This window comes from Symphalangus syndactylus, chromosome 17 (genome assembly GCF_028878055.3).
Source record: "Symphalangus syndactylus isolate Jambi chromosome 17, NHGRI_mSymSyn1-v2.1_pri, whole genome shotgun sequence".
NCBI classification, from domain to species: Eukaryota; Metazoa; Chordata; class Mammalia; order Primates; family Hylobatidae; genus Symphalangus; species Symphalangus syndactylus.
The window spans coordinates 41,379,097-41,394,490 of NC_072439.2; the positions used below are offsets into that span (position 1 = coordinate 41,379,097).

General features: G+C 35.0%; 1 protein-coding gene across 1 annotated transcript in view; it reads left to right on the top strand.

Annotated features, from left to right (window-relative positions):
- The window catches only part of MUC19 (mucin 19, oligomeric), a 180,576-nt gene that overhangs the window by 8,123 nt on the left and 157,059 nt on the right, over positions 1 to 15,394 (top strand). Inside the window, exons 3-15 of the mRNA XM_063619954.1 lie at positions 124 to 273; positions 3,886 to 4,035; positions 6,524 to 6,709; positions 6,855 to 7,019; positions 7,106 to 7,288; positions 8,104 to 8,286; positions 8,375 to 8,416; positions 10,191 to 10,241; positions 11,258 to 11,317; positions 12,324 to 12,552; positions 13,322 to 13,439; positions 13,956 to 14,016; positions 14,220 to 14,317. Coding sequence (XP_063476024.1) covers positions 124 to 273; positions 3,886 to 4,035; positions 6,524 to 6,709; positions 6,855 to 7,019; positions 7,106 to 7,288; positions 8,104 to 8,286; positions 8,375 to 8,416; positions 10,191 to 10,241; positions 11,258 to 11,317; positions 12,324 to 12,552; positions 13,322 to 13,439; positions 13,956 to 14,016; positions 14,220 to 14,317 — 1,676 coding nt within the window. The remainder of the gene's footprint in view (positions 1 to 123; positions 274 to 3,885; positions 4,036 to 6,523; positions 6,710 to 6,854; positions 7,020 to 7,105; positions 7,289 to 8,103; positions 8,287 to 8,374; positions 8,417 to 10,190; positions 10,242 to 11,257; positions 11,318 to 12,323; positions 12,553 to 13,321; positions 13,440 to 13,955; positions 14,017 to 14,219; positions 14,318 to 15,394) is intronic.

Consider the following 15,394-nt stretch of genomic DNA (forward strand, 5'->3'; position numbering starts at 1 on the left):
TGCTAGGACAATGGGATTTATACAAAATAAAATGTGGCTTTTCATGATGTCATAATCAGATGACATTTATATTCTGTGCTAATAATGCTGTTTTCAAATAACATCTTCTGTCATTTGCTGTAGGTGGCTTTTTTTACAGTAGTTCATCCTCTGGTGACTCAGACAGGAAAAAGCCATTCTTTAGCTTAGGACTTGGTGCTCCAGGAAAGGCTGAGGACAAGTCCGGAGACAGTCAGGATGCTGGAAGTTCAAAGTCAGAAGACACCCCACCAGGTACTGTTCCAGAAAAACATATGTACCTAGCAAGCAAGTGCTTTATGTTTTCATTTTGGATAATCTGATAACCTACATTTTATTGAAGACAAAGCCTGCATAGAAACAGTGGAAACCCTAAAGACGCTATTTCCGGGGCCAATGAGAGTGATAAATTCTGTCTTTAGAGAATTGTGGCAAAAAAGTTTACATTAAATTAATTATTGTCCTGATAATGTTTATTTTTAACGCTATCTTTATATTTAGTATCTTTATTGTTATTATGACATATTTCAGTGTATAAATTAATATTTTTAAATGCTTCCTGGACCCAAATGTACTGTAGAATCTTTCCATTCACATTTCTATAATCTAACCACCATTCATTTTCTACACCAGGATTCTCTCTTACACACTCAGTTTACTAAATAGTAGCATAAAGCCGAGTTTCTAAACAGTGTGTAGACTCCATTTTTTTTTTTTTTTAGAAAAAATTTTAAATGTCTTTAGGTGAGACATTTAATCTCATTTGACATATCTTTCCCTGCTGGCCTGCTTAAACTTTCAATGTACTTGCCTGGTCTCTGAAATCTTTAGAGTTTATACCTCTACATGGGAAAGAAAGAGGTTCAGTGAAATAAATAACTTCAATATTTTCTATGAAAATTTAATATCTGAGTCCATGTAATAAAAAGGCAGAAATAGCTTTGCGTATAGGGGTGTGGTTGTAATATCATTAGGCAGGACATAAAATTTTATCTCTTTTCATGAGTTTGGTAATATTTTATCCTCACACATTATGTAGTGCCCATTTAATAGTGAAATAAACTTTGTTTAAGGAAACTTGTTTTAGAAATGTTAATTTGGTTAGCTGAGAACAGGCCGAGGACACAGTCATGGTCAAGAGTATAAATGCAGGTATACACATAATTAAAAGTTACCAATAAAGGAAAATAATAGGACATAAAATGTGTTGCTTTTTCTACCTTGACAAAAGTACACTTGTGACAACCTGGAAGGCAGGATCCAATGCGGAATTTTCAGGTTTATTGGAATTCAATGCAAGATCAGTGAGGACTGTGTCCCAGCTAAGGTCCCCACAGTCATGCTCCTTCTGTCTCTGGCTTATTCCCATACTGGGAGGGACATCCCAGCTTTTCTATCTCAGTCCGTCTCCTTCTGCACACTAACCACCCCTTCCCCATCCCTCAGACCCAGGGGATCGTATTTGCAGTGTAGCAGACTACATGCATGCCCATGTAGCAGACTAGGGACTGCAGCCCTGGGGCCCTAGAATGTGATCCAGAAAGGGAGACTGGGATAGCACAGGCTCTGGGTAGGCATAATCCCTTCACTCTTGGCCTGTATGCTGTGCTCTCTGAGGTGTGACATGACCCCAGGAAGGCCAGAGGAAGATGTGGGTAGACCAGAACAACAATCCCTGTTGCCTGAGTGGAAGAGAGCTACTATCCAAGGCTACCAATAGCAAGTGGAGGAACCCAGATGGGTTTGAATTAAGATTTTATACTTTTGCTCTGACTGAATACTGCTTTGCTTCCTTCTGCTTTGCCACCAAACTAAAATATTTATATATTAAGGTGCAGCTCTGAAACTACATTACATTGAAAAAGACAATGAGAAAGACAGTAAAAGAGAAAAAGAAGAAGAGTGTGTAGTGAAGAAGCGTAGATAGAGGGAAAGAGGAAAGAAAGAGGGGAAATACTGAATATAGGAAGAGTTGAAGGGTTAGGGAATAAAACAATAGTATATATTGGCTATTCATAATTTAAACATTGCTTTAGTCCTAAAACAAACACCTACATGCAAATTTTATAATTTCAAAATCTCTTGAGTGTTGAATGCCTTTCCCTAACACTACATAATAGATTATTATTTTGACTATTCTCATAGTCACAGACATATTTTATTTTTACTATTTGTTTTAGAAGAGATAAACTTGCTGGAAACATGGAAAATGGCTAAGAATTCCAAGAGAGGTTGTCGGGGAAATGTCTTTAAAAATAGTCTCCTGCCACCTCTGAAAACCTGTCCTGACAGGCATCTAGCTATAACGACTGCAGACACACAGAAATATTTCTCTTTTATAAAACAAGCAGATAGAACGATTACATGTATGTTGTGAAGATAAGAAATAACTAGTTTTCGAGTGGACTTGACAGCACCATTAGCTATAGGGTTCACCCGACATTTACGTGGTAATTGGAGTGGCCACCTGTGTTTGCTGATTGCTTTAAAATAAAAACTAAGTTTCTTGTATATTATGACTGGAGGTAGGTTTGTGATTTGTAGCCAAACACCAGCTGAAGTTAGGCTCCTACCTCCCAGGAATTTAGGAGATAGGGAAGCATCTTCCTTCATGACTACATTTCAAAGTGTTGGCCCCCAGCCCATTGAAGAAACATTCTTAGGGTGTTTATTTAGTCTTTAAAAATGTCTATATACATTTCAGAGAGCTAGAGAAAGTACTCACATGTTTTCTGCAGGAAATGATCAAATAAAAGGTATTTGTGGAGGGAGAAGTCTCTTTCCTTATTTTAATAGGCAGAATTAAGCCACTTATTTTATTTGTATTTGTGATTACATAGTCTTCAAGTGTTATTTACAAATCATTCACTTCATTTTTTGGTCTATTTGGTGACCAAAATGTATGTCTTCCACAACTCTACAGGAATATCACAGTTATTAAGATGTTATTAATTCTGAAGTATTTAAATTTTATATAGACATTTCAAAAAATACACAAATGGCATGATAGAAAGCATATACACTTCATGTAACAAGATGTTTATTACCTTAAGCAGTGGTCTTTTTTGGTGACTACATTTATTAAATAAATACTGAGTAACCTCTGTTGTTGAGGCACTGGTCTGGACACCTGAAATCCCTCTCTCAATAGAACAGGCAAAGAAAACTTGAGTTTATGGAGCTTAAAATGTAGAAGAAGGGTACAGTTAATACTCAATAAGCATTATAGACAGTGATAAAAGGTGCATCCCAAGGGGGTATATTACAAGGTGATAAAGTCTGTGGGATAAAATAGAGTAATATAATGGTTATTGGGGATGTAATAGTGGAGTGGGGTTGCAATTTGAAGTTGTCAGAATGTGCCTCATTGAGATGAAACTTAAGGAGGTGGATGCTAAAATTAATTCATGAGTAAATGTTTACATGCTTTCTTCCTTCCAGAAATACAGAAAAGAGAATCAGGCATGTTATCTTAATTTTATCAGCTATAAGGAATAGTAGCCAAGGACCATGTGGATTCAACATGGCAGAATATTTTGAATGGGTGAAGTGGGATGCTAGAACTCGGGGCTTAGGAATGGGGAAGGAAGCAGACTGGGGAGTTTCTGCTCTGTCCAGGAGAAGAGTATCTAGTACGCATCAATTATTGAATCTTCATAGCTCGATTGTCCTCTCTTTCTTGAAGTTTTAGAACCATGACCAAAAGATACAGGTAAGGTGATTAAGTCAACCAGTGGTGTATATTGTTCCAAGTGTTGTCAGGATAATGAGGCCTACTCAAAATAAAACGTGGCTCTTCATGGTGTCATAATTAGACTACCTTTTTAGTCTGTGCTAGCAATGTAAACATTTTTTTCTTCACTGTAGGTGGCTTTTTTTATGGTAGTTCATCCTCTGGTGACTCAGACAGAAAAAAGCCACTCTTTAGCTTTGAATTTGGTGCTACAGGAGAGGATGAAGACAAGTCCAGAGAACACTGGGATGCTGGGAATTCAAGGTCAGAAGACAGCCCAGCAGGTACTGTTCCAGAAAAAAATACTTACCTAGCAAACAAGTGCTTTTTGTTTTCATTTTGGATCATCTAATCTTCTTTCTTTTGTTTGCAGCACATGGCTTTAATAGTCATAGATAGTGTAAAGGCACTGATTTCAGGGCCAATGAGAGTGATAAATTCTGTCTTTAGAGAATGTTGGCAAAGATGTATACATTAAATTAATTGTTCTCCTGATAATCATTTTCATATGTGCTCTTCATACTTGGTACTATTTTTCTAATGATGAATTATTTTTCTGACATTTTTACTGTATAACTTAATAATCAAAAATGCTTCCTGGGCCCAAATGTAGTTTAGAGTCTGTCCACTCATGTTTCTCTATCTAACCACAATTGATTTTCTATATCACGATTCTCTATTAAACTAACATATCCAGTTTGCTGAGTGATATGATAAGCAAGAGTTCCTAAACAGTTTGTGGCCTGCAATTTTGTTTCTTAGGGGAAAAAATTTAAATTTGTTTAGGTGAGGTGGGGTCCTGCTGGTTCAATACAATTTTTCCTACTGTTTTACTCAAATTTTTACTGTACTTGCCTGGTCCCTGAAATCTCTATAGTTTGTACCTCTACAAAATGGGAAGGAAGCAGTCCCAGTGAGGAAAATAAGTTGTATATTTTACATTAAACATTAATAGTTTTGTCTCTGAGGTGAAAAGGCAGAAACAGCTTTGGATGTAATATCTTTATGAAGGACACAAAACTTTCTATTTTTCGCTCACCTGTTTTGGGACTGACAAACTCAGTAGGACTAAGGAGATAAGACAGATCCGTTTACACTTGTTTACATTAGGTGTTAGTCATTTTCTCATGTTCTGTAGAGCACAATAAAAGTTTATCGTCGATGGCCCCAAAGTTTCACCTTTCTATGAAATTATTTCAAATCTCATGGTAAATTGGTTGCCATTTTTACTCCTGATTCTACTACGTAGAATTATATATGGAAAGATATGGAATAAGGGAGATCAAGGAATATATCAGAAACTAAAATGTAGCTCTGCTTCAGGCAGTGTGCAGGGATTAATTTCTTGTATTGTATGAATGAATACAACTTTTCTGTGGTAATGATTGTATTTTTGTATGGCAGATAAAACCAGTTCAGCAGGCGGTACTGTTTGGTGGTACTGCTTCAAATCAAGATGAAATTGGTAGGGGTCCCCGATCAAAATGGATTAGATGTAGGTTCAGTAAATGGATTAGCTGACTCTGATTCTGCTGCCAGGGAAACCAGGTACTCTGTGTTGTTTCTTAGTTTATGCTTTTGTCAGAATAATCAATTAATAAATTGATTGAATTAGCAAAGCAGGAATTGGTAGTGTTTTTGACAAATACAGATTTAATGTTAGAGGAATTCATGAGAAAAATTTGTAAACTCTTTGGTTCATAAAAAATCTGTATTAGCTTCAACAGAAATCAGTAATTTAAACAATTTAGTGAAGAGGCAAGTAGGTTTGAGGCTTCCCAGGAGTTTAGACCTGAGAAGAAGAGTTTCTATCCCCAGTCTTTCACACTAACCTTTGGGGAAACCATTTAACCTCTCTTGTTCCCAAGTTTTGTCATCTGGAACAGATAAATCTTGGGCTCTTGTGTTTGAATGACATCTACCATGCTTAACTTTTAAAATCCCATTACCCACATTTGAACTAGTTTTCTTGAAAAACAAGGCTGGAGAAGATAAATTTACAAAAGTATGGATTAATAACATTTCATATTCAGAAACTAGAGCCAACGAAGGAAGTGAATGACAGAACGTATAGTAGCTCTAGGTATTTTTGATTTAGAGCAATTTACCTCAAAAGATGTGGACACTGGTAGAAACAGGAAGAACAAGGAGTTCACTGGTGGTGAATCCATGGACCTTGGTGCTCATGTCAGTGACTCAGGAATTCTGATCCAGAGACTATTAATACAAAATACAAATAATACTTATTCTTTCTGTATTACTCCCAATAACACTTTAATTTTTCATTAGGCAGAAACATTTTGCCTTTTCATTTTGGAGTTGGTGGTGAAAAGAAGAGTGAATTAGGATTTGGTTTTGGTAATTCTGGCTCAGTTGGTGTCAGTGGTCTTCAACAAAAGGCTTTGGTGAAAATGAAATACAGAACACTGGAAATCAAGTTCCAGTAATCTGGATATTACTATTCAGGTTTTTGCATCAAAATAAAGAATCATAAGATGTGTTAAAATACTCCCTTGGTGACAATGATTTTTTTCTTTCTCTCTTTCTTTCTTTCTTCTTTCTTTCTTTCTTTCTTTCTTTCTTTCTTTCTTTCTTTCTTTCTTTCTTTCTTCTTTCTTTCTTTCTTTCTTTCTTTCTCTCTTTCTTTCCTTTCTTTCTTCTTTCTTTCTTTCCTCTTTCTTTCTTCTTTCTTTCTTTCTTTCTTTCTTTCTTTCTTTCTTTCTTTCTTTCTTTTTCTTTCTTCTTCTTTCTCTTTTTTTTTGTTTTCAACAGATAGCACCAACACAAGATATGGTGCTGGCTTTAGTAGCAGTGGTGCCTCTCTGCATGTGGGATTTGGTTGGGGGACATCTGATGAAAAGGGATTGGAAGTTGGTAGAGCTGATGGGAGTGAAACTAGAGGCAGTGGATCTGCTGGGGGTGAAACCATAGTCTTTGGATCTGTTGCAGGTAGCTCAGGTATTCCAACTAAGACTCACTCCTCAGAATTTTAGATTGATTCAGTTAATTAATTGGTTAAGATACTTTTATTTTAATGTCACTTAAGAACAAAGAGATTAATTAATTAATATTAACTTTAATCACATTTTGATTTTTCCATTAGTTGGAACTGGTTCTTCTGGTTTGAAACTTGGAGCAGGGAAAGGTGATGCTGCATTTGGTTTTGAAGTTTCTGATTCGAATTCATTTGTTGACAGTGGCATTAGTAGCAAAACAGTTGAAGGAAATCAAATGAGTAGTTCTGGAGGATCTGTTTCCACAGATCTAGGTATTAATATCTGACTTTTGTGCATAAAAACGTCTGAAACATAAAATATTTTCAATACACTGAGACAATTATTTTATATTCTGCAGGTGATACCAGTTTAAGAAGTGAGAATCAATTTGTTGGTGGTGGCTCTCAAAATTCGATATCAAATTTATGGGATTCTGGTCAAGAGGGATTTGGAATCAATGAAATTGGAGGGAATGGAATGAGTGGCAGTGTATCTGCTGAGGCTGGATTAGAAGGTTTTGGATCTAATGCCAGTAGCTCAGGTATTCTAGCTAATTTTGTTCCTGAGATATCCACCTGAATTCCAAATATTCATTTATTTAAAAATATTTTGATTTTTCTGTTAGTGGGAATGCTTGAGTCTCTTGAATTTGGACTTGGAGAAAAAAAGTTGGGGCTGGATTTGATTTTAAGTATTTTGGTTCAAGGAAATTTGGTGATAATGAGCTTAGTGAAAATGGAATAAAAGTTACTAGAGAATCTAGTTCCAGTGGTTTAGGTATCGATATTTAATTTCTTTGCATAAAAGTTTGAATCATAAACTTATTGAAATGCATTCTGATGATAACCATTTTATATCATGTAATGGGTACCAGTGAAATAAAAAAGGGATTTTTTTTGTGTGTGACATAGAAAATTTGGGCTTTGGTTTGGAGAAATTTGGTCAAAAGGGATTTGGAAGAAGTGGATCTGGTTGGAATGAGCAGAGCAGCAGTAAATCTGATGTCAGTGGCGCAGGTGGTTTAGTCCTGGACTCTGCTCTGGTGAAATCTAAATTGATTTCAACCTTTCATCCATTATTTTATTAATATTTTATTTCTTCACCAGTGGAAAAGTCCTGGTTGTTTGAATTTGGACTTGGAGAAACGAAGAGTGGAGCTGAATTTGACTTTAGAGATTCTGGTTCAAATCAATCTGGTGACAATGGCAATAGTAGTAAAGATTTTGACGGAAATGGAATAGGTAGTTCTAGAGGCTATAGTGCTACGTACTGATTGTTAATTTCTGTGCATGAACAATTCTGAATCATAGTATGCATTGAAAGTAATTCTAGTGACCATAATTTTGTATTCAACAGGTGATTCAAGTGCAAGAAATGGGTTTGAAAATTCTAGTGGTATCTCTGAAGATTCAGGAGTCATATTGGGGTCGTCTGATCAACACGAAGTTGAAGTCAGTAGAACTGGTGGGAATAGAAAGAGAAGCAGTGAACCTGCTGAGGCTGGAAACTTGAGTCCTGGATCTGATGTCAGCAACTCCGGTATCCTAACCTGGACTCTATTTCCAAGAAGTTCCAATTAATTTCTTTCTTCTTTATTTATTTTACTCACATTTTGATTTTCCATTAGGAGGAAACACTTGGTCTTCTGGTTCTGGAAGTGGTGGAGGAAGTAAGAGTGCAGATGGACTTGGTGTTGGTGCTTCTGGACTAAGTGAAGTTGGTGAAACTGGCCTTAGTAGTACAGGTACCTGTGATAATGGAAGCAATGTTACTGGATCTTATTCCTATGGCATAGGTGTTGAGATTTCTGATGATCAGAAAATCAGAATTCTAAGATACATCTTACAATAACAATTAAAATTGGAAACATTATTAATAGTAATTTAAAAGCAAGTCTGCATTCTCGAATGTTGAAATATACTTAGATGTAATCAGGCAAATGATGTTTAACATTTGTTGGCATAAGATGTGGAACCGGTTTCACACCTGTGAATATATCAGTGTGGAATTATTTTTGTTGCTTTTATGTAAAATTGATTTGGAGTCAATTGAAGAGATAGTTAAAGTAGCAGCTGAACTGTTGGTCTCAAACTTTGTATCCCAAATCTGGACTTGGTGGCTTTAGTTTTCTTTGCAAGCCCATTGCTGAGAAGAGTAAGACTTACATCCATTTTTAAAATCCTTATAAAATTTAATATTTCCACTTAATGAAAACATTTGATTGTATAGTCTTGGAATTTGTAGTACAGATTGTTAAAATAATATGTATTCTTGATGCAGAAACTGTTTTGATGCTGTTACCAGGGCTGGAACATCCTGGGAACCACTAGAGTAGGCGACAGTAGAACTGGGGGCAGTGGATCACTTCCAGTAAAATGGAGGTTCTGGAAAATATTCAGGATTAATCTTTAGAATTCAACTTCAGGATTAAAATCTTTTTCTTAAAAAGTGAAATGTAATTAGCAAGACATACAGTGTAGTGTAGTAACAGTTGACCTGACACAGGATTGACTATCAATTAACCTGTTCCAAGAAAGGCCTGGCCATACAGAAATAATAATTTTAATTTTGGTCGTTCTTAAACTTTTGACATCAATTTTGAAGTCAACACTTCCATAGAACTAAGAAATTTGCAGTCATTTATTATTTATTGGCATGGATTTTTAAAATCACTGTTGGTACAAATGGTTTAAAAGACACCTAATTTAGGAACTCCAGATAGGCTACCCTTAGCTCAGGTATTCAAATTTAGGCTTTCTTTCTGAGAAATGCATTCAGAATAATTACGTCTTATGTTTCTAGTGTGGAGTGGTTACCAATTTGTGGACTTTTTTTTTTTTTTTTTTTGCTATTTGGATGTTAGATTTTAACTGCTTTGATTTTTGCACGTGAGACAGACTTTACTAAGTAGTGTTATTTTGGGTAGTGTTCCTAATGGCAGTAAATCTAGTGGCTTTGCAATGGGAAGTCTGAATCTCTTGACATTGATGAAGGTGTCAGTTCATTTAGATTAGTGGTTTTCATATTTCTAGTTTCTGTGAGTGCAGAATCTTTTGTTTAATTGACCTCTTGAAATAGTACCCAGGTTTCCTAAAAGTAAAACAATTCAGAATGGGAAACAGTTTGGTTCACACTGGGATAGGAGACCTAGAACCCTGTCTACTGAACCCTTTTCTCTTACCCTTGACAAGTTTTAAGACAAATGACCTAGAAAAAAATTGATTTGGTGTCAGTTAATTTAGAAGCAAGGAATTTAATTTTCTTACCCCAGCAAATTTTTGAGTTGATTTTTTTTTTCTTGTACAGCTTTACACGGTCTTAGTCTGCTAGCATTAGCATTGCTTCGCTAGGATCTACGGTCTATCCATCAGATATTCTTTAAAAATCACTTTACCAAGTAAAATTATACACATAAAATAGCCTGATAATTTGTATTAAAATAGGTGTCACAAGCTCGTCTGAATATAGTACATCTGGACCACTCAATACTCCAGGTAATCTGATTTATGACTTTGGGGGTTTAAAAAGGCACACACACACACACATACATACACTTACAATGTTGTAATATTCTGCTGATTATTGATTTACTAGGACTTGATATTATTTTTTCTCATATTGAGCTCTTAAGTGCTACTTCTCTTTGGATACTAAAGTTTAGATGGCCAACTAAGTATTTGAAACAATTTCATGAAATAGAGAGATTAAACCACATTTTAAGGGAATTTGAATAAAACATATTACAACTCCTTTGCTATTTTAGACATAGTGTTTTTAAAATGCCCTCATAAATAAATTAGGAGTTCAATATATTTCCACTCAGTCTGAGTAAATACAACCTGTATTAAAGAGAAGAAGCTTCAAGATAGATGATAAAGAGCATTTTGGAAAAGATTTTACAATTCTATCGAAACATCTACTTTTGTTATTGCTGTCGTTGCTTGCTTTTAGGCTTTACCTTACGATTGAATATAAATTTATTTGGTTACATAAAAGGGTCATTAGATATAAACAATCATGGGAAATGTAAAGTTTTAAAGTACACAGATTTTGCCCTGTGAGTGGGAGAATTGAATTTTCCTTATAGATAATGAAATTATTAGTATTAGATAATAGACTGATTTACTAAAATGTACCTCGGTCCTATTTGTGTCATGGCTCCTGATAAAAATGAGCATGCAATGTTTTATTTCTAAAGTTGCAAAATATTTCTGTAAGGGGTGCAGCATATGTTAGTAATTGTACAGGACCGCAAATGCATAAGCTCTTAATGATTCGTGAACATGCTGAAAAAGTGTGGACTGTAGAGTTAATCACGTATGTGACTTTGGCAAGTCCCAGCTCTCACAAAGTTATCTATTATATGTGTTATATAATATACAGAATAAAAAATTCATTGATGGCCTTCAATGCCCGCTTTTAAGTTCCCATGTAGAAATTCCAATATCTTGTATATTTAAAATGAATATATGTCTTAACATTGAAATAATCTATGCATTGTGTTGTATAGAAAAAGGATCCCACATTCCAGAAGCAACTCCAAAATACTCAGAAACAAATGCAATTATTGGTAAGTAAAAATGGTTGTGATATTCATTCATATATCTATGCCCAAGCCAGTACCTAATGAGGTCACAGAATCAAATTTACAAAATTTGAAACTAGTTTTATTTATTTATTTATTTATTTAGTTAGTTAGTTAGTTAGTTAGTTAGTTACAAGGTCTCATTCTGTCATCCAGGCTGGAGTGCAGTGGTAAATCATAGCTCACCATAACCTCTGACTCCTGGGCTCAAGCAATCCTCGTGCCTTAGCCTCCTGGGTAGCCGAGACTATAGGAAGGCACCACCATGCCTGGATATTCCTTTTTCTTGGTAGAGGCAGAGTCTTGCAATGTTGCCCAGTCAGGACTTGAACTTCTGGCCTCGAATGATCCTCCCACATCAGCTTTCCAAAATGCTGAAATGACGGGCATGTGCCACTGTGCCCAGCCTGAAACTAGTTTTTAAAATGTCCCCATCATCTGTCTGTTTAATCGTTGTATGTTTGAGTGATATCACATTTGTACTATTTTTCTCCAAAAAAAATGTATACACACACACATATATACATACATCTATACACATTCATATATACACACATTTATATGTATAGAGATAAATGATATAATTCTTTACCTTCATTCAATATAAATGGGACTTCATTCAGACTTAGAAAAACTCTCTCTACAAAAAAAGCAAAGCAAGAAAGCATACAAACCACCACTTCCCTCCATATATTCCTTCCCATATTAGAGACAATTTTTGTTTTCCTATGGGAAGCAAGATATTTTAAATCTTGCTTTATTTTAGCCAGAATGGCCAACTTAGTGTATGCTAAAGAAGTACTCACTTACTAGTTTTAGTGAGTCTTGGCAGTAGTGAAAGAAAGCAAGCACTGATTTAAGGTGGTGGCTGTGAGAATTGAACCTTTCGGTGATTTTATTTCTCTTAGGACAAAAACTCTGTAAAACAGACCTAGAAGGTATGCTAATTGTTCCAAATAATTATGTACATGTTCCTCTGAATATTTTGCAGGTGAAGTGTCTACCTGGAGCAAAGGAGCATATAAATCTTTCAACGGCCGCATCTTTTTCTTCGAATCTTCATGCCCGTACACTTTCTGCCGTCACTGCGTTGAATCTGGAGGGGATTTCAATATTGAGATCAAACGAAACAATGATAGTGAGATTGAAAAAATAACAGTTCTAATTGACAATAACGACATCTCTATTTTTGGTGACACCATTTTAGTTAATGGAGAAAGGTAAATAACGTAATGTTTTGGGTATATGATATAAAATTATTTGAAGTAATCTGAGCAAAAAAGAAAAAAAAGAAAAAGATAAAAAGGGAGATGATACTTTCTTCCTATTTTGATGCTCTTATTGATATTTATAGTTGATTATTGGCCAAGAGTTTGATAAATGTGTAAGACTTTGACCTATTTCGGATTGTAAGACATTATATTTATTCCTATAACAAGACGGAAAAAAATTCTGTTGTTTGAGTATACTGACTATCTGGATTATGGGAAACATGTATATTCAACAAAACAATATTTTTGTTGAACATCTCAGGACATTTCAGTTTTCATTTGCAAGTTTAACACCAAGTATAAATTTAAGATTTTATAAGTTAGAAATTGAGGAGATTAAAACTCTTAGCCCATAATTTTTAGAGGGAGCAATTCAGATTTGGAAAGGATGGCATATTTGAATACTTTCCAAGATAAGAAAATGAGGCATGATATTCTACTTGTGTACATTTCAAGTTATGTTTTCTGACACCAAACCAATGTTTCATCCTGTTAATTTCTCCAAAGTCCCAAGGATCTATTAGTTGTTTTTTAGAAGTTCTTCCAATATTCAAAAAAGCCATTGTTTCTCTTTTTCTGAATTGATAAAAAAAACTTTAATCTTTACCAGCAAGTATTATAAGATATTAAATTGTTGGGTGACATGAATTATCAGAAAACATATTATAATAGTATGATTCTTACCTTTTTACATATACTTGTATTTTATATTTTTCAGTGTACAGATACCATATAACAATAAGTTGATTCACATAAAAAAATATGGGGAACATAATGTTCTCAATAGCCGTAGAGGAATCCTGACTTTAATGTGGGACAAAAATAACAAAGTCTCAGTAAGTCTGTCTATGATTTTCTTGTAATCCTGTGCTTTTTGTCCTCTAGTTAAGTTACAAAACAATACATTATTAGGGAAGTAAGAGCTAAGGCTTATTGAGAAATCTCTAAGTATTAGTCACTATACTAAACATTATCTCATTTAATATTCGAAATCTTAAAATACTATTAATAATAATATTTTACAAATGATGAAACTCAGGAAATGCAGAGTAAGAAAGTTATTAGGCTGGTGCAAAAGTAATTGCAGTTTTGACCATTACTTTTAAATGGCAAATACTGCAATTACTTTTGCACCAAATAATTTTTTCGAAGACACATAGTTAGTAAATGGTGGAGTCAGGACCTATACAAATTCCAGAGCCAGGTCCTTAAGAAAAAGCCCTCTAACATCTCTAAGGAACCAGCTTAGATAGAATTGAATTTGAGAAGGCGTGACCCTTTGGTTTGGGTACATTTTGTTTTGAGATATGTTTAACATTTCATGAACATATACATGTAATTTATTTTTAAAGCTCACTCTTCACAAGCAGTATCCAACTTGTGGTCTTTGTGGTAACTTCAACAGCACTCCAGGTAACATTCCAATGTATCATTCCTAAGAACTTGCTTTCCCAAATAAAACTAAAAACGAAAATAATTTTTCAATTTTCCTCTGTCTAAAGAATGAGAACTTGTTAAAATGAAAAAAAAATTTACATTGCCAAGTTCATACGTAGCTTGAAAATAATGCACACATAAAAAGAATAACTTTAACTAAACAATGCTTTCTTTTTAAGGGCAAGATATCAATGAGCACATTGCCAATAGTAAAATTCCTGGTGATTGTCCCAGTGCTGTTGGTAAAAGCTATGAAGTTTGTGAAGATGGAATACAGGTAAGAAATTTATATTTCCTTGTGTAGCAAATTCTAGCAATAGTTCTCTTGGCTTTTTTTAAAATAAATGTTATTGTGTATATTTAGGGTAGACAACAAGTATACATGTTTGTCTGGTATGTCATACACATGGATAATAAAAAATTTACTACAGGGAAGCAAATTAACATATCCATCGTCTCATCCGAAAGATACTTCAATTTTTTTTTGTTTATTTGTTTCTGTGGTAAGAGCAGCTGAAATCATCTAGATCATTAGCATGAATCCCAGAGACAGTACAATTTTATTACTTACAGTCTTCAGATTGTACATTAGATCTCAAGACTCCCCCAGCCCCTGTAATCACTATTTTGTTCTCTGTTTCTCCAGACCTAATTTTTTAAAAAAGATTACACATATAGGTGTTGTACATCTCTCTGTGTAAAAAGATTACACATAAAGGTGTTGCATAATCATCTTTCTTCCTGTTTCTGGCTTATTTCACTAGTATAATGTCATCCATGCTTATTCATGTTATGACAAATGGCAAGATCTTTTTCATTTTTAGGGCTGAATAATAAATACCCCATTGTGCATATATGAGCCACAGTTTCTTTTTCCATTTGTTTATTTGTGGACATTTAGGTTGTTTCCATATCTTAGTTATCATGATTAATACTGCAATGAACACAGGAGTGCAAATATATTTACAAGGTGGTATTTTATTTCCTTTGGGTATATGCCCAAAAGAGGGATTGCTGGTTCATATAGTAGTTCCATTTTTTGTTTTGTTTTGCCACAGGGTCTCACTCTGTCGCCCAGGCTGGAGTGCAGTGGCATGATCTCTGCTCACTGCAACCTTTGCCTTCTTGGTTCAAGGAATTCTCCTGCCTCAGCCTCCCAAGTAGCTAAGGTTACAGGTGCACGCCACTAGGCCTGGCTAATTTTTGTATTTTTTGTAGAGATGGGGTTTCACCACGTTGGCCAGGCTGGTCTCAAACTCCTGACCTCCAGTGATCCACCTGCCTTGGCTTCCCAAAGTGCTGGGATTACAGGCGTGAGCCACTGCGCCCAGCAGGTAGTTCTATTTTTAATCTC